Raw genomic sequence first — 26,628 nt, 5'->3', positions numbered from 1 at the left:
GATTCAGGAGTCATCCACCTGCAGGAGGCCACAGGTGAAAGATAAAAAAGAATGAGATGTCTGGGGCCAAACAGTAGGAAGAGTAACGGCGATTATCAAGACGAGATCTCGGGGAAAGCCTAAGCTTATTGGAGAACAGAAAGAGCAGGAGACTGAGGATTCAGAGCTGGGGTGGGGGGTGTTGGATGACACAGTCCTGAGGGCTAAAGGAAGCTTTGAGAGAGGTGCCCAATTGTGTCCAATTTTGCAGAAAGGTTGAGAAGGATAGACTCGGCGAAAAATGGCTTTGGCAACTGGATGACAGTCAAAATGAGAAATGTCTTAAGGAAATGAAGCAGAAATGCATTTCTCTGGCCAATGACATTGCCAGAGGCTGACAAAGGGGCATTGGTTAAATGTTGATGTGATATGTGTGTTTCCTTAAGGAGGACTTAAAGAGAGAACAACCAAAAATTCAGTTAGATACAACTAAAATATGAATGGTTCTTTTATTTATTAATTTATTATTATTATTACTAGTTTGAGACAGGGTCTCACTCTGTCACCCAGGCTGGAATGCAGTGATGCAATCACGGCTCACTGCAGCCTGGACCTTGTCAGGCTCAGGTGATCCTCCCACCTCAGCCTCTCGAGTAGCAGAGACTACCGGTGCACAACACCATGCCTGGCTAACTTTTGTATTTTTTAGTAGAGATGGAGTTTTGCCATGTTGCCCAGACTAGTCTTGAACTACTGAACTCAACTCAAGCGATTCTTCCACCCCAGCCTCCCAAAGTGCTGGGATTACAGGCATGAGCCACCACACTTGGCCTGAATGGTTCTAACATTCACCAGGCTTGTGACCCAAGACCAAAGTACCAAAATGATAGTTACTAACCTGTGATACCTTTTTTCACCTATCAGGTAGCAATACTGGGCATAGAAGAAAGAGCTTTTCTTGATACAGATTCCATCATAATGATACCTGGAAAAATAAAGGCTGTCTTTAAATTTTTGTCTAACTACTGACATGCTTTATGGAAGGCAGAGAATAGGTGAGCTAACGAAGACTTGGAGTTCTTCTCCAGGTTTTATCATTGGCTGCATTTCTCTGGAAAAGCTAATCCTTCAGTCTGACCAAGCTCTGTTATGTAGACAAGCAACTTCATACACTTTCACACATATCAGCCTTGAAATAGGTTTGTGGAGGCTCTCCTCTGCTTGCCTGATGCAGGACATGCTAATCTTAGAGAGATGTGATAGGGAAAGCCTCCTTGTGCCCTGCCCCGCCTCCTCAACCACTGCCCCCCCACCCCCCAGCACCCATTAACCTTTTTCAGGTGAAGGGAAAATGACACCAAGGTTCCCTCCACTGAAGCTGTCAGAAACCCAGTAGGGAAGTCAAGAGCCTTCTCTGTAGTCCAGACCTTCCTCCGCTAAGCCCAGGGGACTATAGCAGCTTGTCCTGCCTTAAGACAACATTTTTTCAATTATTGCCCAATATTAGGTTTGGCAAACACTTCCACTGTCTTCAATTCCTTGGTGAGTGGCAGCCCCCTTTCCTAATTTGGCTTCAATGTCTTCTCACTGATTTTCCCTCACAATTTAAAACAAGCAACAAATAGCAATAATAATTGAGTGACAATTATGACACAAGGCACCCAATAATGCTGGAATTTATTTTCACATTAGAAATACAACCTTGGGGCCGGGCGCGGTGGCTCACACCTGTAACCTCAGCTCTTTGGGAGGATGAGGTGGGTGGATCACCTGAGGTCAGGAGTTTGAGACCAGCCTGGCCAACATGGTAAAACCCCGTCTCTACTAAAAATACAAAAAATTAGCCGGGCGTGGTGGCAGGCACCTGTAATCTCAGCTACTCAGGAACACAGAAACTTTAGTTCAAAGGGTAACTAAAACAGTTCCAAGGCCGGACATGGTGGATCACGCCTGTAATCCCAGTGCTTTGGGAGGCCAAAGTGGGAGGATCACTTGAGCCCAGGAGTTTGAGACCCACCTGGGCAGTTTAGCAAAACCTTGTCTGTAAAACACACAAAAACTAGCCAGGCCTGGTGGGACACACCTGCAGTCCTAGCTACTCAGGAGGCTGAAGTGGAAGGACTGCTTGAACCCAGGGGCTTGAGGCTGCAGTGAGCAATGTTTGCACCATTGCACTCCAGCCTGGGAGACAGTTGCATTACTTGATGTGTGTTAATTATTTAAATATTTCAAGAATGAGACACTTACCTAACTGTAGAACAATAAAAATATATTGTAACCTTCATATTTTAACAAAATAGAGGCCAGTGTTTGGTTCTAGCACCAACTGAATGATTTCAGGCACTGGGAATTAATGTGAATTGTGGACACTCTTTGGTAAGAGTTGTTATTTATAGTTTGTTTTGTTTTGCATTTTTTATCATTCATTTTGTGATTTTCCAAATCCTTGTTTTTAACATTTGAAATAAAACAAAAATTCTCAACCTACCTGGTGCTTCCTCTAGTGCCCAGCCTCCGAGTGCCAAGGTCCGGAAAAACCAATCTCACAAGCTAAAAGAATAAGCCAGGTTTAAAGTTGCAACTTGAAAACTTAGAAACAAACTTCCAATTTTTTATCTTACAATATTTAAATGATATTCCTTTTCCTCTTTTCTAATAAGCAAACAATAAAGAAAATAAATATAATAATAAAGTAATAAGGTAACAATAAAGAAAATAAATGTAAATGAAATTTTTGGGGAAAAAAAATCAGACAAGTGTCAAAAAGAAAACATACCACTTGGAGGCCAGGCACAGTGGCTCCTGCCTGTAATCCCAACACTCTGGGAGGCTGAGACAGGCAAATCACTTGAGGTCAGGAGTTCGAAACCAGCCTGGCCAACATGGTGAAACCCTGTCTCTACAACCTGGTCTCTACTACAAATACAAAGGCTGGGCATGGTGGCTCACGCCTGTAATCCCAGCACTCTGGGAGGCTGAGGCAGGCGGATCATGAGGTCAAGAGATTGAGAACATCTTGGCCAACATGGTGAAACCCCGTCTCTGCTAAAAATGCAAAAATTAGCTGGGCATGGTGACGCGTGCCTGTAGTCCCAGCTACTAGGGAGGCTGAGGCAGGGAGCTACTAGGGAGGCTGAACCCGGGAGGTGGAGGTTGCAGTGAGCGGAGATCGCACAACTGCACTCCATCCTGGTGACAGAGCGAGACTCCATCTCAAAACAAAGGAACAAACAAACAAACTTAGCCAGGCATGGTGGCACACACCTGTAGTCCCAGCTACTCTGGAGGCTGAGGCAGGAGAATCACTGGAACCAAGGAGGCGGAGGTTGCAGTGAGCCAAGATCATGCCACTGCACTCCAGCCTGGGTGACAGAGCAAGACTCTGTCTCAAAAAAAAGAGAGAAAAAAAGAAAACATATCACTTGGAGAAAATGCCATTTAAATCTTGATGTTGGCCAGGCATGGTGACTCATGCCTGTAATCCCAGCACTTTGGGAGGCCACGATGGACAGATCACCTGAGGTCAGGAGTTTGAGATCAGCCTGGTCAACATGGTGAAAACTCGTCTCTACTAAAAATACAAAAATTAGCCGGGCGTGAACCCAGGAGGCAGACGTTGCAGTGAGCTGAGAGTGCATCGCACTCTAGCCTAGGTGACAAGGGTGAAATTTGGTCTCAAAAACAAAACAAAACAAAAAACCCTCAATGTAATTTCCCCCAGTCTTTTTTTCAAAGCCCCAATATGTGTAAGTGTTCTCTGTGTTTCATATTTAATACCTGGCTTCACACAATTAGCATGTCTGCAGTTTTGCATTCTACTTTCTTCCCTCAACATTATGCCGTGGATATTTCCCTTTGTCATAAAAAATTCTCTGGAAACAGGGAATTATGAACCATAGTTATAATTGGGCTCACAGGTTGGCATCATAGTCCAACCTGTGAGAATGCTATAATTTTACCATTTTCCTCTTTTTCTAACGTGATAGTCATTTTCATTTTTTGAATTATTATTATACTTTAAGTTCTAGGGTACATGTGCACAACATGCAGGTTTGTTACATATGTATACATGTGCCATGTTGGTTTGCTGCACCCATCATCTCATCATTTACATTAGGTATTTCTCCTAATGCTATCACTGCCCCAGTCCCCCACCCCCCGACAGGCCCCAGTGTGTGATGTTCCCCGCACTGTGTTCATGTGCTCTCATTGTTCAATTCCCACCTATGAGTGAGAACGTGCAGTGTTTGGTTTTCTGTCCTTGTGATAGTTTGCTGAGAATGATGGTTTCCAGCGTCATCCATGTCCCTGCAAAGGACATGAACTCATCCTTTTTTATGGCTGCATAGTATTCCATGGTGTATATGTGCCACATTTTCTTAATCCAGTCTATCATTGATGGTCATATGGGTTGGTTCCAAGTCTTTGCTATTGTGAATAGTGCTATAATAACATATGTGTGCATGTGTCTTTACAGTAGAATAATTTATAATCCTTTGGGTATATACCCAGTAACGGGATCACTGGGTCAAATGGTATTTCTAGTTCTAGATCCTTGAGGCGGCACCACACTGTCTTCCACAATGGTTGAACTAATATACCACAGTGTAAAAGCATTCCTATTTCTCCACATCATCTCCAGCATCTGTTGTTTCCTGACTTTTTAATGATCATCATTCTAACCAGCATAAGATGATATCTCATTGTGGTTTTGATTTGCATTTTTCTGATAACCAGTGATGATGAGCATTTTTTCATATGTCTGTTGGCTGCATAAATGTCTTCTTTTGAGAAGTGTCTGTTCATAACCTTTGCCCACTTTTTGATGGGGCTGTTTTTTTCTTGTAAATTTGTTTAAGTTATTTGTAGATTCTGGATATTAGCCCTTTGTCAGATGGGTAGATTGTAAAAATTTTCTCCCATTCTGTAGATTGCTTGGTCACCCTGATGATAGTTTCTTTTGCTGTGCAGAAGCTCTTTAGTTTAATTAGATCCCATTTGTCAATTTTGGCTTTTGTTGCCATTGCTTTTGGTGTTTTAGTCATGAAGTCTTTGTCCATGCCTATGTCCTGAATGGTATTGCCTAGGTTTTCTTCTAGGGTTTTTATCATTTTAGGTCTTACATATAAGTCTTTAATCCATCTTGAGTTAATTTTTGTATAAGTTGTAAGGAAGGGATCCAGTTTCAGCTTTCTACATATGGTTAGCCAGTTTTCCCAGCACCATTTATTAAATAGGGAATCCTTTCCCCATTGCTTGTTTTTGTCAGGTTTGTCAAAGATCAGATGGTTGTAGATGTGTGGCGTTATTTCTGAGGCCTCTGTTCTGGTCCATTGGTCTATATATCTGTTTTGGTACCAGTACCATGCTGTTTTGGTTACTGTAGCCTTGTAGCATAGTTTGACATCAGGTAGTGTGATGCCTCCAGCTTTGTTCTTTTGACTTAGGATTATCTTGGCTATGCAGGCTCCTTTTTGGTTCCATATGAACTTTAAAGTAGTTTTTTTCAATTCTGTGAAGAAAGGCATTGGTAGCTTGATGGGGATGGCATTGAATCTATAAATTACCTTGGGCAGTATGGCCATTTTCATGATATTGATTCTTCCTATCTATGAGCATGGAATGTTCTTCCATTTGTTTGTGTCCTCTTTTATTTCATTGAGCAGTGGTTTGTAGTTCTTGAAGAGGTCCTTCACATCCCTTGTAAGTTGTATTCCCAGGTATTTTATTCTCTTTGTAGCAATTGCGAATGGGAGTCCACTCATGATTTGGCTCTCTGTCTGTTATTGGTGTATAGGAATTCTTGTAATTTTTGCACATTGATTTTGTATCCTGAGACTTTGCTGAAGTTGCTTATCAGCTTAAGGAGATTTTGTGCTGAGAAGATGGGGTTTTCTAAATATACAATCATCTCATCTGCAAACAGGGATAATTTGACTTCCTCTTTTCCTAACTGAATACCCTTTATTTCTTTCTCTTGCCTGATTGTCCTAGCTAGAACTTCCAACACTATGTTGAATAGGAGTGGTGAGAGAGAGCATCCTTGTCTTGTGCTGCTTTTCAAAGGGAATGCTTCCACTTTTTGCCCGTTCAGTATGATATTGGCTGTGGGTTTGTCATAAATAGCTCTTCTTATTTTGAGTTACGTTCCAACAATACCTAGTTTATTGAGAGTTTTTAGCATGAATGGCTGTGGAATTTTGCCGAAGGCCTTTTCTGCATCTATTGAGATAATCATGTGGTTTTTGTCATTGGTTCTGTTTATGTGATGGGTTATGTTTATTGATTTGCATATGTTGAACCAGCCTTGCAGCCCAGGGATGAAGCCGACTTGATCATAGTGGATAAGCTTTTTGATGTGCTATTGGATTCGGTTTGCCAGTATTTGATGGAAGATTTTCGTATCGATGTTCATCAGGGATATTGGTCTAAAATTCTCTTTTTTTTGTTATGTCTCTGCCAGGCTTTGGTATCAGGATGATGATGGTCCGATAAAATGAGTCAGGGAAGATTCCCTTTTTCTATTGATTGGAATAGTTTCAGAAGGAATGGTACCAGCTCTTCTTTGTACCTCTGGTAGAATTTGGCTGTAGAATCCATCTGGTTCTGGACTTTTTTTGATTGGTAGGCTATGAATTATTGCCTCAATTTCAGAACCTATTATTCAGAGATTCAACTTCTTCCTGGTTTAGTCTTGGGAGGGGGTAGGTGTCCAGGAATTTATCCATTTCTTCTAGATTTTCTAGTTTATTTGCATAGAGGTGTTTATACTATTCTCTGATGGTAGTTTGTATTTCTGTGGGATCAGTGGTGATATCCCCTTTATCATTGTTTATTGCATCTATTTGATTCTTCTCTCTTTTCTTCTTTATTAGTCTTGCTAGCGGTCTATCAGTTTTGTTGATCTTTTCAAAAAACCAGCTCCTGGATTCATTGATTTTTTTGAAGGGTTTTTTGTGTCTCTATCTCCTTCAATTCTGCTCTGATCTTAGATATTTCTTGCCTTCTGCTAGCTTTTGAATTTGTTTGCTCTTGCTTCTCTAGTTCTTTTAATTGTGATGTTAGAGTGTCGATTTTAGATCTTTCCTGCTTTCTCTTGTGGGCATTTAGTGCTATAAATTTCCCTCTACACACTGCTTTGAATGTGTCCCAGAGATTCTGGTACGTTGTGTCTTTGTTCTCACTGGTTTCAAAAAGAACATCTTTATTTCTGCCTTCATTTTGTTATTTATCCAGTAGTCATTCAGGAGCAGGTTGTTCAGTTTCCATGTAGTTGTGCGGTTTTGAGTGAGTTTCTTAATCCTGAGTTCTAATTTGATTGCACTGTGGTCTGAGAGACAGTTTGTTGTGATTTCTGTTCTTTTACATTTGCTGAGGAGTGCTTTACTTCCAATTATGTGGTCAATTTTAGAATAAGTGTGATGTGGTGCTGAGAAGAATGTATATTCTGTTGATTTGGGCTGGAGAGTTCTGTAGATGTCTGTTAGGTCTGTTTGGTGCAGAGCTGAGTTTAGGTCCTGGATATCCTTGTTAACCTTCTATCTCATTGATCTGTCTAAAGTTAACAGTAGGGTGTTAAAGTCTCCCATTATTATGGTGTGGGAGTCTAAGTCTCTTTGCAGGTCTCTAAGGACTTGCTTTATGAATCTGGGTGCTCCTGTATTGGGTGCATATATATTTAGGATAGTTAGCTCTTCTTGTTGAATTGATCCCTTTACCATTATGTAATGGCCTTCCTTGTCTCTTTTGATCTTTGTTGGTTTAAAGTCTGTTTTCTCAGAGACAAGCATTGCAACCCCTGCTTTTTTTTTGCTTTGCATTTGCTTGGTAGATCTTCCTCCACCTCCTTATTTTGAGCCTACGTGTGTCTCTGCACATGAGATGGGTCTCCTGAATATAGCACACTGATGGGCCATGATTCTTTATCCAATTTGCCAGTCTGTGTCTTTTAATTGGGGCATTTAGTCCATTTACATTTAAGGTTAATATTGTTATGTGTGAATTTGATCCTATCATTATGATGTTAGCTGGTTATTTTGCCCATTAATTGATGCAGTTTCTTCCTAGCATCGATGGTCTCTACAATTTGGCATGTTTTTGCAGTGACTGGTACCGGTTGTTTGTTTCCAAGTTTAGTGCTTCCTTCAGGAGCTCTTGTAAGGCAGGCCTCGTGGTGACAAAATCTCTCAGCATTTGCTTGTCTGTAAAGGATTTTATTTCTTCTTCACTTATGAAGCTGAGTTTGGCTGGATATGAAATTCTGGGTTGAAAATTCTTTCCTTTAAGAATGTTTAATGTTGGCCCCCACTCTCTTCTGGCTTGTAGGGTTTCTGCCGAGAGATCCACTGTTAGTCTGACAGGCTTCCCTTTGTGGGTAACTCGACCTTTCTCTCTGTCTGCCCTTAACACTTTTTCCTTCATTTCAACGTTGGTGAATCTGACAATTAAGTGTCTTGGGGTTGCTCTTTTTGAGAAGTATCTTTGTGGTGTTCTCTGTATTTCCTGAATTTGAATGTTGGCCTGCCTTGGTAGGTTGGAGAAGTTCTCCTGGATAATATCCTGAAGAGTGTTTTCTAACTTGGTTCCATTCTCTCCATCACTTTCAGGTACATCAATCAACGCAGATTTGGTCTTCTCACATAGTCCCATATTTCTTGGAGGCTTTCTTCATTTCTTGTTACTCTTTTTTCTCTAATCTTGTCTTCTCACTTTATTTCATTAATTTGATCTTCAGTCATTGATATCCTTTCTTCCACTTGATCGAATTGGCTATTGAAGCTTGTGCATGCATCACAAAGTTCTCGTGTCATGCTTTTCAGCTCCATCAGGTCCCTTATGGCCTTCTCTACACTGTTTATTCTAGTTGGCCATTCGTCTAACCTTTTTTCAAAGTTTTTACCTTCCTTGCAATCGGTTCAAACAACCTCCTTTAGCTTGGAGAAGTTTGTTATTACCGACCTTCTGAAGCCTATTTCTGTCAAATCGTCAAAGTCATTCTCCGTCCAGCTTTGTTCCGTTGCTGGCGAGGAGCTGTGATCCTTTGGAGGAGAAGAGGCACTCTGGTTTTCAGAATTTTCAGCTTTTCTGCTCCGGTTTCTCCCCATCTTTGTGGTTTTATCTACCTTTGATCTTTGATGTTGGTGACCTACAGATGGGGTTTCGGTGTGGATGTCCTTTTTGTTGATGTTGATGTTATTCCTTTCTGTTTGTTAGTTTTCCTTCTAACAGTCAGGCCCCTCAGCTGCAGGTCTGTTGGAGTTTGCTGGAGGTCCACTCCAGACCCTGTTTGCCAGGGTATCACCAGCAGAGGCTGCAGAACGGCAAATATTGCTGCCTGATCCTTCCTCTGGAAGCTTTGTCCCAGAGGGGCACCCACCATATGAGGTGTCTGTTGGATGCACCTGGGAGGTGTCTCCCAGTCAGGCTACATGGGGATCAGGGACCCACTTAAGGAGGCAGTCTGTCCGTTCTCAGAGCTTGAATGCTGTGCTGGGAGAACCACGGCTCTGTCTTCAGAGCTGTCAGACAGGGACGTTTAAGTCTGCAGAAGTTGTCTGCTGCTTTTTGTTCAGCTATGCCCTGCCCACAGAGGTGGAGTCCACAGAGGCAGTAGGGCTTGTTGCACTGCAGTGGGCTCCATCCAGTTCGAGCTTCCCAGCTGCTTTGTTTACGTACTCAATCCTCAGCAATGGCCGATGCCCCGCCCCACCCCTCACCTGGCCGCATCCTCGCAGGTCGATCTCAGACTACTACTGCACTAGCAGGGAGCAAGGCTCCATGGGTGTGGGACCCACTGAGCCAGGCACAGGAGGGAATCTTCTGGTCTGCCAGTTGCTAAGACCTTGGGAAAAGTGCAGTGTTTGGGCAGGAGTGAAATGTTTTTCCAGGTACAGTCTGTCATGGCTTCCCTTGGCTAAGAAAGGATATCCCCCGACATCTTGAGCTTCCCAGGTGAGGTGACAGCCCACCCTGCTTCAGCTCACCCTCCAAGGGCTGCACCCACTGTCCAACCAGTCCCAACAAGATGAACCAGGAACCTCAGTTGGATATGCAGAAATCACCTGTCTTCTGCGTCGATCTCACTGAGAGCTGCAGATAGGAGCTGTTCCTATTCGGCCATCTTGGAAGCCAGACCCCATTTTCACTTTTTATTATCCATTTGTTTGCCTAATTTGTTTTCACTTTCTGGGTTTGATTAGTGAATGCTATCTTGTTTATCAGCACTTTGTTAGAGAGCCATGACATTACACTTATGACCAATAGAAGTCTGGTCTAGTTTCCGAATCAGCGAGGTTCATGACAAGCGTGGCATCCACGACATGCGTGTTGAGTGGAAATCCTGGATTATCATGAAATTACGAAACACAGAGCAGGGAAGCCACGATGTTTGGAGCTGTCAAGTAATTACTTCTGTTCTTTTTCTACACCCTGTCCATAATCATTCAGCCCTTGCTTCTGCTTGGTTTCATGTTGCATCCCTCTTTCTTTCTTTTTTTTTTTTAATTAGCTCCCAAGCAGTGGGATTTGATGGAAATTTGAACCACTTTTCCTCTTTTCTGGCTCCAGGTCCTACCTCTTCCTGCAGGAAGCCCACACAAGCTGGGATGAGGGGGAGGCAAGAATAAAGAGCAGGGTAGGCAAGTTTGACACAATTAACACCTTGATCATGCCTCCAAATGCAGAGGGGCTTTCAGGGAAGGAGAACCAAAATGTACAGGAGAAAAATGACAGGAGACGACAGGCACAGTGGCTCATGCCTGTAATCCCAGCACTTTGGGAGACCGAGGCGGGCGGATCACGAGGTCAGGACATCGAGACCATCCTGGCTAACACGGTGAAACCCCATCTCTACTAAAATACAAAAAAAAAATTGCTGGGCCTGGCAGTGGGCACCTGTAGTCCCAGCTACTCCGGAGGCTGGAGAATGGCATGAACCCGGGAGGTGGAGCTTGCAGTGAGCCGAGATCGCACCAATGCACCCCAGCCTGGGCAACAGAGTGAGACTCCATCTCAAAAAAAAAAAAAAAAAGAAAAAAAAAGAAAAGAAAAGAAAAGAAAAATGACAGGAGACAAAAGGAAAAGTCAGCCAAATCTAAATGCAGTATTAGAAGCTAGAAATTCCTGTTGTCAACATGAGATTCTGACAACTTCATCTCCTCTAACTTAAGAAAATCATTGAAAAGCCTTCCTATATGTTTAGTTGCAAAGCAAAATCCAGATACACATCTTAAGTACCTAAAGAAATTATGAGAAAGTATGCAGCAGGCTCAGATTCTAGCCCTGAGAAATAATCTGGTGTTTGGGAGAGAAAAGCAGAAGTAAAGTGCCTGATTGTCTGGCAACATAACACTCTGTACATTTGATAATACTGAGTCACCCCAACCCCAGACTATCCTGTGATTTCATTTTAATATAGAGAGCAAACACAACACAGTTAAAATGAAAAAATCAACTGGGATAACTTGCAGAAAATATAATTAAGTTAAAAATTATATCCTGAACATAGAGAGAACTCAAACAAATCAATAGGAAATACACCCCAATAGAAAATGGTCTGGTGGTAATATGTACACACACAACATACACATGACCAAAGCGCATGCAAAAGTCCTCACCTTATAATCCAATAAATGCAAGTAGAAACAGCTAATTCTAATTTTTACCCAGCAAGTTTTCTGGGGTAGGAATGTTATGAATTTGTGTAAGAATACCATGAATCATCATCAGGGATGGGAACTGACTGCAATTGTTTATAGCTGGTTGCAAAAAGCAATTCGGGAGGCCACATGTGGGGATCTATCCTAAAAAAATGACCAGATATGGATGGGGACTTACGGTGTTTAAAACAAAGGAAAATTACAAACAACCTATATTTCCCATAAGGGATATGGTTAGGCTGGGCGCGGTGGCTCACACCTGTAACCCCAGCACTTTGGGAGGCCGAGACGCAGGTAGGTGCATTGCCTAAGCCCAGGGGTCCAAGACCAGCCTGAGCAACTTGGCAAAACCCTGTCTCTACAAACAAAAAAAACAAAATTAGCCAGGTGTGGTGGCACACGTGTAGTCCCAGCTACTTGGGAGACTGAAGTGAGAGGCTTGCTGGAGCCCAGGAGGCAGAGGTTGCAGTGAGCTGAGATCATGTCACTGTATTCCAGCCTAAGTGATAGAGCAACACTCTGCCTCAAAAAAAGGGGGGGATATGGTTAAATAAATTATGGTAAACCCCCCAAAATATTTCACAGCTATTATACAAGATGCACTTGAAAATATCTTAATGTGAAAATGTTTATGATATTTGAGGCAAAAAGAATGATAAAAGTTAGTATTTCTTGGGGGCTTTCCACATCCCAGGACTGTTTTATTCTCTTTACATGTGTTTCTCATTCATTTCTTAAAAGAACCTCATGAAGTAGGTACTATTATTAATATTACTATTATTAATATCCTCACTTTATATATGATGAAGTGGAAACAAGATGGTTATCTTACCCAGGGTTACAATCTAAGAAGTTCCATTCCAGGCTTGATGCTGTTAAAAATTTTACCATGTTACCTGATGGCTATCTGTCTGTCTGCCTGTGTGTCTGTCTATCTACCTATTTATTTTTATCAGTTAGGGTCCCAATAGGAAACAGCACACTCAAGTGAAAATAACTGAAGAAGAGTTTGTCGAAAGGAGTCTTTATAATAGGTGTGGCCAGGAGGTAAGGAAGCAATAAGAGGCCATGCAGTACTCAAGGCCCAAAGAGGAAACAAAAATCAAATCAGGAAGAAGAAAGTCTTCTCAGGGGTCCTCTCGTCTAATTATTATCTGTCCGTCCATCATCCATCCACACATCAATCTTTCAATCCATCCAGCCTTGCAGCCTCTGTATGACAGAATGAGGCAAAAAGACAGCAGATAACATGCCATAAAGTGAATTGTGAGACACATAACCTAGGGGACTTGTGTCTTCGGGCGTTTAGCTGAAACGTGGTTATAGAATGCTGCAGAAGCCCTTAACACTAATCCCCCACAACGACGTAGAGAGGATAGGACACATAAGTGGCTTTCTGGCTTCGAGACCACCCTCTTCCCTGGTGTGGGAGGGGTGTGGGCCCCCTCAGGCCTGAGTCACTCAAAGAGCAGCCTCAGACTCCTGGTGGGCAGTGAGGGCAGGGCTGGCCAGCAGCTCTGGCAGGAGAGTGGAAGAGATGGGTGCAGCTGTGGGTTCAGCCGGCTCATCCACCATCTGTGCAGGCTGAGAATGGCTGCGTCCTCTCCATGGAAGAGCTGGCATGTGGGAGAGCCCAGAATCTGCCCTGCGAGGCCCCCTGGTCAGGCGGTCAGCCACAGCAGCCCTGGCAGATAGCCTGCCGGGCAGGCACCACGTGACCGCTGAAAAGGGTCTTTCACCAAGCCTGGGGATGCACACTGGGACGGTCCCTGGGGATGCATGCGGAACACTACCACCGGGAGACAGGGTCCGCCTGCCCCCAGAGCCTGCAGCCATGAAATAAGTACTGTCCAGCCACTTACCTCCTTCTCTCCCTCCCAGAAGGGTCAGGCCACACCTGGTGAGCTGTGGGAGGAGGCAGAGGGAGGGAAGAAGCCCCAGGCCTAGTTCTCTGTGGCAAGATACCAAGCTGGAGGGGGTGAGGAAACAGCTCTACTTTAAACCGAGTTCAGAGTTTTGATATTTTCTGGGACTGGATACTCTTAAGCATCAGACTGATGACATTGTTGGGTAGTTACAGTGACAACAAAACTTGGTGTCATCCAAGAGTTTCCAGCAAGGTCATGCTGATTGCTCAAATGCTCACTCAGGAGCTGAGGAAGAACCAGCCACTGGACACCTTCAGACACAGAACAGGAAGATGAAGTCGCCATGTGGTTACTTCTCCAGCTCCTGCCAGTCCCATATGTGTGCATGAGCGAGTGTGCACGTCTGCAAATGAACTACACACACGGGCCTGTATCTCTGGACAGGGAAGTGATAGCTGGCATTCATTTTCTTCTTTTTACACATTCTCCTCTAATTTCCACATTTCCTACAAAAGGGATGTAGTCCTTTTATAATCAGAAAAACATCAGCAAATGTTATTTCAAAAGAGGAAGTCAGCCTTCTGGAAATTCCCTAATCCATGTAAAATATCACTTGTAACAGGAATGAACCTTACCCATCACATGCCCAGTACCGCCACAAAGAGCAAGAAACATTCCAACATCTGCACAGGAACTTGGCGAGAAACCGACTCTATTCCCAGGGGAGGAGGGAGGAAGTGAGAATTACGGATTTGGTTGTTTCTCTTGTAAACATACTTTGGGATCATATCCTTTTCCTTTCCCCTCCCTTCTCCATTTAGTCACAAATTCAGCAGCACAGAGACCCTTCCCAATACCAGCTCAACTGATGTGGCCCATTTTTTAGGCAAATTTCCAATGAGAGCTGAAAGTTAGTACCTTGGCATCTTAAGGAATTCTAGAGGAATCCGAGAGTACTGAGATAAAAAATGCTTCCTAGCTGCATGTAGTCACACACTGGAGTCTCTTTAACTTTTTTTCTAATGCTTTGCAGTGGAATTACCATGAACGTGAAACAGCCTTATAAAAAGATCTTTAAAAGTTCGTGAAAAAGAGTTTTTGCTATGTTAGAAAAGGAGGTAGGAATCCCATGGAGCTAAAACACGTCAAGCCAAAGTCACCCACTTCCCTCTGATAAGGGTAGTAGATGGCTGGATGGGAAAAGGCTGCAGGGCCAGGATACCCAGCACTCAGCTCAGCCTTGGATGATGTTTCCCAATATTTGGAGTGATGAAATGGCAAAATATGACCTGGATGAGAGCAGCTGGGGGAATTCCCAGCTAGTGGGAGAGCCTTAGAGTCACCTAGCAGGATGACTTGATAAGACACACTTTTCAAACATAGCCACTTCAGCAGGTTGGGAAGACTAGATGAAGCAGGTTGGGAATTCTGTGATTCAAGAATATGGTGAGAAATAGAACTGCAGGTCAAAACTGAATAGGTGGCCAGGCACACTGGCTCACCCCTATAATCCCAGCACGTAGGAAGGCGGGCAGATCATGAGGTCGGGGGATCGAGACCATCCTGGCCAACATAGTGAAACCCACTCTCTACTAAAAAAAATACAAAAAATTAGCTGGGCGTGGTGGTGCACACCTGTAGTCCCAGATACTTCAGAGACTGAAGCATGGGAATCGCTTGAACTCAGGAGGCGGAGGTTGCAGTGAGCCAAGATCGTGCCACTGCACTTCAGCCTGGTGACAGAGCAAGACTCTGTCTCAAAAAACAAAACACAAAAACAAACAAAAAACACAAAAAACTGAAGAGGTAAAATACAATAGGAATAAGAGAATAACTACTCTTGGGTCCAAATAGTTAATTACATGATGATAACACTCTGGTAACAACAACAACATTTTGTATTTATATAGAGTATTAATATTTTACAGTTTACAAGACTGTTTTGGGAGGCTTACCTTAATTTCAACTCTTTAGAAAAAAATACTTAAGGGTTGTTTCTGTTGACTACAAGCTTAAAGTGAACAGATACAGAAAAATAAAAGCCAATAGTAGCCAAAAAAAGGTAAGCGCTCTTGTCCTTTGAGCACTTCTGAGGCAGTGGGTTGCACCCTTGCGGCCACCTTTAAGAGAAACATCAATAATTGAAGTCATAACCAAACAGGTGGGCAGGGAGGCGAAGGGAAGACAGGAAGAGGTGAACAGTTGTTTCAAATATGTGAGCAGCCTCCATATTAGAAGATTCTGTGACTATCAGAAATGTAGAACTTCCACAAATGACCAGAAGTTTCAAAGATGAAGACTGTGTTTGGAAGAATGGATCTAATCATTTCGATGTTTTGCAAGTACAATTGAAATCCACAGGATTGCTGTGGGGAGGATAATGGTTTGGCCACATCCCTTGATGTCATTCAGCCATGCACTCCCTGACACTGCAAGGTCACTCCTGGACATACAGATGCAAGAGGCAGGAGGCTCATTTGAACCTGGGAGGTGGAGCTTGCAGTGAGCCAAGATCGTGCCATTGCTGCAGCCTGGGCAACAAGAGGGAAATTGTGTCTTGGAAAAAAAAAAAGATCTTAATCTCCAGAGGAGATCTTTTAAGAGCCAATGAGTTCTCTCAGCACCACCAAATTGTGAGAAACATCAGTTGTCCGATATCACAAAGTGGCTCTCAGCTTGTGTGGTGCCAAAGCTGCTCTCAGAGCTTGGCACTTCTATGGAGGGAATACCATCCCAGCAAATCTGGCTCCCTGAGGAGTGCTTGGAGCTGCCATAATTACATTCCCTTAGGTGCTACCCATTCCTCATCCTTCTCGGCCCCTCACTATGAAGTGTGGACAAAGGGAAGTGGCTAACAGGACGGCTCTTCAATTAGCTGAAGGATGTTGACCAGCTGGTGGGAAGGAAGCCAAAGATACCACTGAAAATCCATTAGACTCAAGTACATTGCAACATTTCCTCCAATAACTTGCTTCCCTTTTTTGCACTCAGTGAATAGAGCATTCTTAATCTTCAACAACTTACCTTCCCAAAGGTGGCCGGGTTGACTTGGTTCTCAGTGTTTTGCCCACAGGTCTCCACGTAAATCTCATACATGAGACAGCGAGGGATGCTGCACCCTTCGCAAATGCAGAAGTTGTCGACCAACCTGGAGGAGAGGAGGACAAAGAAGAGGAAATTGGCATTTGTTTTTCTAGAGCAAAATATTTTGACAAAATCAATGGTCAAGATGTGTATGAGATTCCATACACATGAAACATGTCTAATTTATTGGATGAACCCCTGCAAAGGCTCACAACTGGCATCACTATGTACCCGTTTGTCCTTAGGCCAGTGTTAAGTATATTGACTGCGGCTTTTAGAAGATCAGAAGCGCATTAACGTATTTCTGTTTTTGTTTGTTTCCTGGCAGGTTGGCATGCTAAAAAGAAGTTCAAATTAGGACTTCAGCAGACGCTGTTTCATAGACCTTTACAAAGGTTACAGCCAAGAGCTACATAACTACAAAGTGGAGAATTATTTATTCCACTTTATGAATAAGACACAAAACAATACCCAGGTAAATCCTATCACCTCTGCAGGCCAACCTGCCTTCCCAGGCCCCATTTTCACATCCTTCCCTCTGTGATCCCTGTTCCTCTGAAGCAGTTGCTTGCATGGTTCTTAAACCCCTGTGGTTTAGGGCAGGCCATTATGTTTGGATTCTTTGAATTGCAATGAGGTGTAAAACGCAAGACACCAAGACACACCAAGAGAGGCAGAGTGCTTTGGCTCTGCTTTCTTCCCTATTGGTACAGAGCCAGAGCAGCACAGAGAGAATGCAGCAGTGCCTGTGAACGCACCTGCGGTGCCTGTGAGCTCTGCTCAAATTGGGACCTTCAACTACCCAAATGCTCCTGGTCTGGGGACAGAATGTATTCCTTACCAATGAAGGGCTCTGGCTGAGGTTCACAGACCACCCCCGGCCCCTGGGGACAGCCAGGTGCCTGTTCCAGCAGCAGTATGTGAGTGTGGGGGTGAGTGGTGAAGGTGGCCTGGGTCAGAGAGCGTCCATAGTGACATCCAGCCACGACCTTCCTTTCCCAGTGGGATAGACTGTCGTTCTTTAAAAAAAATACACAAAGCAAGCCAGTATAACTCTTAAACAAAGAGGAATATTTATTTAGTAGAGACTTTACAAACAATACATCTCCTTGGCATTTGTTTTTTTAGAGCATAATATGAGTATTTTGCTCTAGTTGGGTATATAGGTACTATACAGCTTATCTTCCGGAATGAGGCACACTAGGCCCAAATTTACTTTCCTTGGGAACTAAAGGACATAGTCACAATTGTTAACCCCACTGGCTTCCCAGAAAAAAAGACACATGGACATAAGGAATGGGGGAATCTCTGGCCCTGCAATGCTTCCTTGGGGTAACAAATTACCACAGGCCCAGTGGCCTCAAACAACAGAAATGTATTCTCACAGTTCTGGAAGCTGGAAGCTTAAAAATCCAAGTGCCAGCAAGGTTGGTTCCTTCCAGAGGCTCTGAGGGACACCCTGCTCGATATTTTTCTCCATGTTTCTGGTGATTTCTGGAAATCCTCGGTGTTCCTCGGCTTCACTCCAGTCCCTGCCTGTGTCTTACACAGCCTTCTCCCTGTGTGTCCATATCTCTGCGAATTTTATTGTTTTTCTTTTTCGTATTTTTTTAGTAGAGACTGGATTTTGCCATGTTGGCCAGGCTGGTCTTGAACTCCTGGGCTCAAGCGATCCACTCACCTCAGCCTCCCAAAGTGCTGGGATTACAGGCGTGAGTTACCGTGTGTGGCTAGTATCTCTGTGAATTTTCTTATCAAGATACCAGTGACTGGATTTAGAGCCCATCCTAATTCAGGATGACTTCAACTTAACCAATTACATCTACAAAGATCCTATTTCCAAATAAGGTTACATTCTGAGGTTCCGGGTGGACATGAGTTTTTTTGGGGGGGATGCTATTCAACCCAGCACAGGCATCAAGGAAATAGATTTTTCTGGGATGCTTCCCTAAATCATTGTGGGAGCCTGACACTTCAGATACTTCACAATGGCTTAAATGCAGCTGCTACTGCATCAATTATTTGGCTCAAGGTTGAGTACAGGGTGATATCTATTGATGGGATGGTGGGATGGGGGAGTGGCAGATTCATATATATAGTCAGTATATATATATGTGTGTGTATATATATATATGTATGTATGTATGTATGTATGTATGTAGACAGAGAGAGAGAGAGTGAGAGAGAGACTCCCTCTGGAATGCAGTGGTGCAATCATAGCTCATTGCATCCTCAAACTCCTGGGCTCAAGGGATCCTTCTGCCTTAGCCTCCTGAATAGCTGGGACTACAGGCGTGTGACCATGTCCAGATACTTAAAAAAAATTTTTGTAGAGGCAGGGTCTCACTATGTTGCCCAAGCTAGTGTTGACCTCCCGTCATCGAGCAATCCTCCCACTTGGCCTTCCAAAGTGCTGGAATTACAGGCGCAAACCACTGCACCTGGCTAATATGTCTTTTGTTAAGACACTACTTGTTGATATATGAAAAACTCAATATTGGAAGTATCACAGAAAAACGTTGGCTAAATCCGGGAAACTGTGGCAAAATGTGATGTGCATTGAATTCAAACTCACTTCTGTTTATTCATAGTTACTCCAGATTTAGTTAGGGAATTATCTCCTTAAAAAAGAAGTGTAAAAAATACAAACTCCTTAAAATGAACTGTAGTTTTCCACATTTGCTGATTGTTCTTTCCTGTGACAGACGCTCATTTGTTCTAAGTCTCTATGAATTGCTGTCCTCCAATTTCAAAATGATACTACCAAGCCTGCCTGTTACCTAAGTGGAATAGGAAGGCCAAATAATACTCTTAATAAGAATAATAGTAAAGGTCTGTGGCCAAGAGTCCTTTCTATGCCACACATGTAAAGAAAGGGCTGCCTTCGGATGTGAGCCCTGTGTGGCTGCCTTGATCCTGTCAGTTCCAAGAGATTCATCCTGTTTCTGACCATGTGTCTGCGGTCATTTGCCCAACATTCTAAGCCAAACCCCAGAGACTGACCAATGGCAGCCAGTCAGCATACAGTAACCGGACAAGCAGAAGGTTTGAAAGTGGACTTTGTCACCCAGTAGTTGCCTCAGCCTTCAGTGTCCACGCACATGGGAAATTATGATCGTGACTATTACCCTGCACTTTGAACCTCAAAGACCCAGGTTTCCATGCTGACTCTGAGACACCTGAGAGATTTGTGATCAGAAAACAAGCACATGACGTGCCCACTACCCTGGCTTGCACACAGAAGCTCTTATTATTATCATTTTTATGTCTACCATCAAAATCCGGAATGGAAGCAAGAAAGATGCTGATGTTGGCAGAGTGGCTGTACAGAGCACCTGCTGTAGGTGAGCCTGACTTCCAACCGCCTGGGGCTCCAAGGAGAGACTGAATGGGGACTGGCAGAACTGCTGGCAGGTGACATTGGTTAAGGGTTTTATACTCTGCCATCAAAATGTCCCTTGGTGATACACCTGAGAATAAAGCCTGTCTACATTTGGAGTGAATCAGATCACTAGATTCCTTGCTTAGCTTCATAATAACACTATTTTCCTGGTCTTGCCATCAGACAAGGTGGATTATTAAGATCTTGAGACCATTCATGATGTTCTCCTCGCTTTGAGTGATGAACAATCTGATGATTACTGACTTCAGAGCACAAATACTTAGCCAGTGGTTCACACATTTTGAGTACTCTTTTTTTTTTTTTTTTGAGATGGAGTCTCACTCTGTCACCCAGGCTGGAGTGCAGTGGCGCAATCTCGGCTTAATGCAAGCTCAGCCTCCCAAGTTCACGCCATTATCCTGCCTTAGCCTCCCGAGTAGCTGGGACTACAGGTGCCTGCCACCTCGCCCGGCTAATTTTTTGTATATTTAGTAGAGACGGGGTTTCACCGTGTTAGCTAGGATGGTCTTGATCTCCTGATCTTGTGATCCACCTGCCTCAGCCTCCCAAAGTGCTGGGATTACAGGCGTGAGCCACCGCGCCCAGCCTCTGAGTACTCTTTAAAGAAAAATGTCATGAGCAACTGGGCGCAGTGGCTCATGCCTGTAATCCCAGCACCTTGGGAGGCTGAGATTGGCAGATCACCTGAGATCAGGAGTTCAAGGCCAGCCTGGCTAACATGGCGAAACCCCGTCTCTACTAAAAATACAAAAATTAGCTGGGCGCAGTGGTGCGTGCCTGTAATCCCAGCTACTCAGGAGGCTGAGGTAGGAGAATCACTTGAACCCGGGAGGCAGAGGTTGCAATGAGCCGAGATCGTGCCACTGCACTCCAGCCTGGGAGACAAAGCGAGACTCCATCTCAAAACAAACAAACAAAAAAAACAAAGAAAAATGTCATGAGCCCCCCACACTAGGAACTAGAGTACCTTTTCGATCCGGCTGATCAAAAGCTACCATGAATTCTGCAGCTTTCCAAACAAATCTGTATTTTTAAAATTTCAACAGAGTCTGCAGAAATTTGTAAAAGTCTATGTGGGAGATAGTTATGTAGTCTACAGCCAGGGCTCAGCATGCATTGGGATTAGGTAATGCTTAGGTTTTGCCTGGTCTGAAGCCAGGGGTCAGACCTGCTAGGTATGCACTCCAGCAAGGAAGTCAGATCACTGTTCTTCATTCCTTTGTGCTCCCCAGAGCTTTAACCCCACCTCTCCCCATTTCTGCAGTCTTTCCTGTCCATGAAACAGAAAGCTTCTATTACCTCTGGCCCCTGAGACTCGGCCAAGCTCTCCTGGGGCCTTTCTCCTGGGAGAATTTATCCAATGTGGATGACAATGGCACTGATGTCTCTAACACATGTTGGGGTCCTAACAAGTGACTGATTAGAAGACAAAACAATGAAGTAATGTGGAAAATGGCAGGTTTCCTCCACAGGACAACAGTTGGGCCCCTCCCTGGTCTTTCACTCAGACACTGGCTAATGGAGATGTCTCCGGGCGTTCAGACCCCTCACCCTGCACTACCCACCACTGCTCCTCCAGCATTGGAGATACTTTGCAATACCAGAGGCTGTTCTTGATGTTGATGTTAAAACCACTAGTACCAATGATCTGTTTTGGGTTTTTTATTTTGTTTTGAGATGGAGTTTCATTCTTGTTACCCACGCTGGAGCAGAGTGGCGCAATCTTGGTTCACTACAACCTCCACCTCCCAGGTTCAAGTGATTCTCCTGCCTCAGCCTTCAGAGTAGCTGGGATTTACAGGCGCCTGCCACCACACCCAGCTAATTTTTGTATTTTTAGTAGAGATGGGGTTTCACCATGTTAGTCAGGCTGGTCTCGAACTCCTGAGCTCAAGTGATCCACCTGGCTCAGCCTCCCAAAGTGCTGGGATTACAGGCCTGAGCCACCACACCCGGCCTCAACGATCTGTTAAACATACCACCTCATCAACTGGATGTCTAAAGAACAGCCTTCCCCAATGAAACGGTGAACCCTCCCTTATTTCTATTGCCTCCACCCCCCAACCTTGAAGAGAGGCCTATAGGGATAGGAACTTGTAATATGGGACTTGAATAAGTCAGACTCTCTGCTAAAATGGTCTATACCAGGGGCGTCCAATCTCTTTTCTCCTGGGCTACACTGTAAGAATTGTCTTGGGTCACATATAAAATACACTAACATAAATGATAGCTGATGAGCCAAAAAAAAAAAAGCTCATAATATTTTAACAAAGTTTATGAAAGCCCAGCGTGGTGGCTCACACCTGTAATCCCAGCACTTTGGGAGGCCGAGGCAGGTGGATCACTTCAGGTCAGGACTTCCAGACTAGCCTGGCTAACATGGTGAAACCCTGTCTCTAATAAAAATACAAAAATTAGCAGGGCATAGTGGCGCAGACCTGTAATCCCAGCTACTACGGAAGGATAAGGCAGGAGAATCACTTGAACTTAGGAGGCGGAGGTCACAGTGAACCAGATCATGCCACTGCACTCCAGACTGGACAACAGAGCAAGACTCTGTCACAAAAAAAAAAAAAAAAAAAGGAAAAGAAAGTTTACAAATCTGTGTTGGGACTCATGCAAAGCTGTCCTGGGCCTCATGCAGCCCTTAGGCCAAGGGTTGGACAAGCTTGGTCTAGACCATCATAGGCCCCCTGGTTACCATTTGAAGTGAGTTCACAAACGGCCTTAGGAGGATGTTCAGGTATTTTTTAATCAGTCTCATCATTCTTTCAAGTCTCTGGAGCATAATTTAAACACTGGAAACTCTAATTTACTAAATGGCGAACTGAAGTCATTGAAAGGCATCCTGAGTCCTTTCTTCTAAGAAGGATGCATGAGGGGCCTGGGTCAGTGGGTGTAGCAGAAACCTAGCCCGGCTGTGTAACACTGAAAAACGCTGTGTGCTTCAATATTTATTCATTTGATTTTTTTTTCTCTCATTGAAGATAAGACATATCAAAAATGTTCTTTTGGAGGAAAGTGGTAACTGTTTAGGCCTGCCAGGGTTATAATCACAAACACGCCCTTCATTTTTGTTTCACTCACATGACTTTTTCAAAAGTCTTCCCTGAGAAATATGCTTTGAAACTTAAAAAGAGAAAAATGTACTCTGTTATATAACAGTTATTCACCTTGTAAAACTAAAGGTCCTAGAACTGGTTTCAATTATTTTCCTATTTAAGAAGATCTGCAACCCCATGAGTTTCTCGGTCCCAGGGGCTGAGGATATTTTTCTTTCCCTTTTTTCCTGCTTCGACTTAAATAGCTAGAAGTGAATTTCACAATGTGGAATGCATTGCTAAAGCTAAAAACTCCTTAGCTTTAAATTAGGAAACATCCCATCCTGGATCTAGGGAGAGAAAGCTTTTCCTCCCCTGGCCAGTGGTCAGGCGCTTTTGGATGTACATGGAAGCAGGGTCCAACCAACGGGCCCCCGCGGGGCAGACCGGATGGCTTTCCGCGGGAAGGGTGACAACGGGGAACCCACAGATGGAAAGCCCGGCCCCATCGCCGATTCGGGCCCGGGGCTTTTACGCGTGTGCGTGCATGGGAGGCCCCTCCGCCTGCGGCGGGCGAGCATCAGAAAGCGCTGGGCCTGGGGCCGCTCCTCACACCCGGCTTTGACCCGGCGTCCCGAGGGCAGCCGTAGCGGGAACCACGCTTCCCCTCCCCGGCCCCATCTCCTCCATCCGAGCGTCCCAGGCGCCTGGCAGCTCACCACTGGATGACGCCGCTGTGCGGGCCCCGGCTACCCCCGCCGCTGGACGGCGAGGCAGGCACCCCCTCCGCCATGGCTCGGCCCCGGGCCTGCAGCACCGAGGCAGGCAGCGAGCGGCGGCCGTGGGCGGTGCTGGGTTGCACCGGTCCTGCCACCGCCGCTCCTCGGTGTTTACTTTAGAAAGGGGCGCGCGGCGCGGGGCGCGGGGCCGGAGCCCACTCCTCCAGACCCGAGCCCGGGGGCGCGGAAGGCGCGCGGCGAGTACGGGAGGCCACAGCTCCCCAAACCCCGCGCCCCGCCGAGGATGTGCGGACCCCGCCCTGCATCCTGCGGTGTGGGCTGGAGCCGCCTCCCGCTGGCACCCCGCGCCCTTCCCACCTGCTTACCAATCAAACAGGGACGCGAACAAGCAGCACCAACTTACACCTTTTCCAATCTGGTCGCGGTGCTGAATCCGTGGGGGTCCTTGACTTGCTTGGGCGTTGGAGTTATTCAGGCAGTTTTCAAAAATATTGATACCACGGCTGCCGCTCCCCCTCCCAGCCCCGCCCCGCCCCAAGAGGTTCTGATGAATTGGTCTGGGCGAGGGCAGCCTGGGCCAACCGGCTTTTTCAGGGTCCTGGGGTGATGCTAATGTGCCCGCTGTTGCTGAAAACCGCTGGACCTAGGAGTTTTGAAAAATCTCGGAGCTCAGAATTTCTGGCAGGCGGGCGCATCTGGACTTCTAGGAGGCTGGTCCCAGGTGACTCCAGTGTGCTGCTCCAGGTGACAGTGCCACCTCAACGTGAGTCCCCATATCTGTAGCCAGGCCCTGCCAGTCCTTGCCCTCAAGAGCCATTTATGTCAGTGTCATTGCTGTGTGACATGGAGCTGCTGGCCATCTGCAAATTCATTTCCTTTGTGGGGAACTGTGTGGTTGTTGTGAGTATTAAGCGACATTTACTTGGAAGGCTGTGGCATAGTCAGAGCTCAGTCATGCAGCCGTTACTGTGGCTGCTAACTGCTTCAGAGTCTCCGGGTAAGGATTTCTCAATCTAGATCAAAAACACATTTGCCGACTTAACAACAACAAAAACCAAACCGCCCAGTTTAAAAATGGGCAAAGGACTTGAATAGACATTTATCCAAAGAAGATACATAAATGCCTACTAAGCACATGAAAAGGTGCTAAACACCATTAATCATTAGGAAACGCAAATAACAACCATACCCAAGAGGATGGCTATTATTTAAAACAGAAACCAACGAGTGTTGGTGAGGATGTAGAGAAATTGGAACTCTTGTTCATTGCGGGTGGGAATTTAAAGTGGTGCAGCTGGCCAGGGCGGTGGCCCACGCCTGTAATCCCAGCACTTTGGGAGGCCGAGACGGGCAGATAACCTGAGGTCTGGAGTTCGAGACCAGCCTGGACAACATGGTGAAACCCCCGTCTCTACTAAAAATAGAAAAATTAGCTGGACGTGGTGGCAGGTGCCTGTAATCCCAGCTACTCGGGAGGCTGAGGCACAATAATCGCTTGAACCTGGGAGGTGGAGGTTGCAGTGAGCCAAGATCATGCCACTGCACTCCAGCCTGGGTGACAGGGTGAGACTCCGTCTCAAAATATATATATATTATATTAAAGTGGTGCAGCTGCTATGAAAACAGTATGGCTGTTCCTCAAAAATTAAACATAGAATTACCTTATGATCCAGCAGTCCCACTTCTGAGTGTATACCCAAAAAGAATTGAAAGCAGGAATGAAAACAAATATGTACAGCAGTGTTCATAGCAGCATTATTCACAATAGCCAAAAGGTAAAAGTAACCCAAGTGTCTATGGACAGATGAATGGATAAATAAAATGTGGTACGTATACATACACTAGAACATTATTTACCCTTAAAAAGGAATGAAATTCTGATACATGCTACAACCAGATACACTGAAAACATTAGCACACAGAAAAGCATGATTCCACTTACATGAGGTCCCTAGAGAAGTCAAATCCATAGCGACAGAAAGTAGAATGGGGGTTGCCAGGGGCTGGGGGTTGGGAGATTAGTGTTTTAATGGGGACAGAGTTTCAGTTGGGGAAGATGAAAAGTTCTGGAAATAGATGCTAATGGTTGCAAAACAATGTGAATGTACTTAATACCACACCACTGAATTGTGTACTTATAAATTGTTAAAATGGTAAATTTTATGTTATATATATTTTACCACAGTTTTAAAAAAAGTCTGCCCCCAAAACATACTCACACACACACGCACACGTTTGAGAACCACTTCTGGAAGCAGGAAAGAGATCAATTCAACAAAGGAAACAACTGCCGACTGCCTCCCAGGTGCCAGCCCTGGAAGTTGCTGGGGCCCACCAGAGATCTCCATGGCCAGCATCCTCCCTTCCACAGGGACACCATCACCAGGGTGACGCTCCAAGGTCAGTTCCAGAGAGATAGCAGGACATTCAGAACCTGGACCCTAAAATTCAACCAGGTGACTGGAGCTGACCCGGGATGGCATCTGACTCTCCTTTGGGGCACTGCCCCATGAATCAGCCTGGTCCTGAAGCCTCGGGCATTTGGAGTGTAGGGGTGGGATAGGCAAGGGAATGGGAATGATGTAATCAACAAGTGAATGGGGCCACTGTTAGTCCTATTTATCTTCTCAGCTGAGTTTCCTTGTTCAGGGCCAGCTGCTTTAAAACGCCACCCAGTAGAGGACAGTTCACTCCACATCATCCTCTCTCAAGCCAGGAGCTGGGGGGAACCTCACCTCGTGTCTTAAGAGCATCCATATCAGGATGGGAGGCCAAGTATGTGAGTAACAAACAGAGTCGGGGGACTGCTGAATGGCAACCACGATGAAGAACCCACAGGAAAATAGATGAAGCAAT

The 26,628-nt window shown here is 44.9% G+C and overlaps 1 protein-coding gene across 18 annotated transcripts in view; it reads right to left on the bottom strand.

Moving 5' to 3' along the window:
- The window catches only part of LOC129028744 (DNA-binding protein RFX8-like), a 76,854-nt gene extending 51,995 nt beyond the window's left edge, over positions 1 to 24,859 (bottom strand). For 2 of the 18 annotated variants that reach the window (XM_063649253.1, XM_054474367.2), the window contains exons 1-4: positions 23,752 to 24,044; positions 16,529 to 16,652; positions 2,468 to 2,529; positions 878 to 964 (exon numbers count right to left, since the gene is read on the bottom strand). In XM_063649253.1, coding sequence (XP_063505323.1) covers positions 878 to 964; positions 2,468 to 2,529; positions 16,529 to 16,652; positions 23,752 to 23,825 — 347 coding nt within the window. In that variant the 5' untranslated portion in view covers positions 23,826 to 24,044. Of the gene's footprint in view, positions 1 to 877; positions 965 to 2,467; positions 2,530 to 16,528; positions 16,653 to 23,751; positions 24,055 to 24,137 lie in introns of those variants that run through there. The other 16 variants (XM_063649255.1, XM_063649256.1, XM_063649261.1 and 13 more) reach the window with 16 other exon arrangements.
- Between the last annotated feature and the right edge of the window lie 1,769 nt (positions 24,860 to 26,628).

Source organism: Pongo pygmaeus, chromosome 12 (assembly GCF_028885625.2).
Source record: "Pongo pygmaeus isolate AG05252 chromosome 12, NHGRI_mPonPyg2-v2.0_pri, whole genome shotgun sequence".
NCBI lineage: Eukaryota > Metazoa > Chordata > Mammalia > Primates > Hominidae > Pongo > Pongo pygmaeus.
The sequence above is the reverse complement of the archived record's forward strand: the minus strand, read 5'-3'. Positions and strand labels throughout refer to the sequence as shown.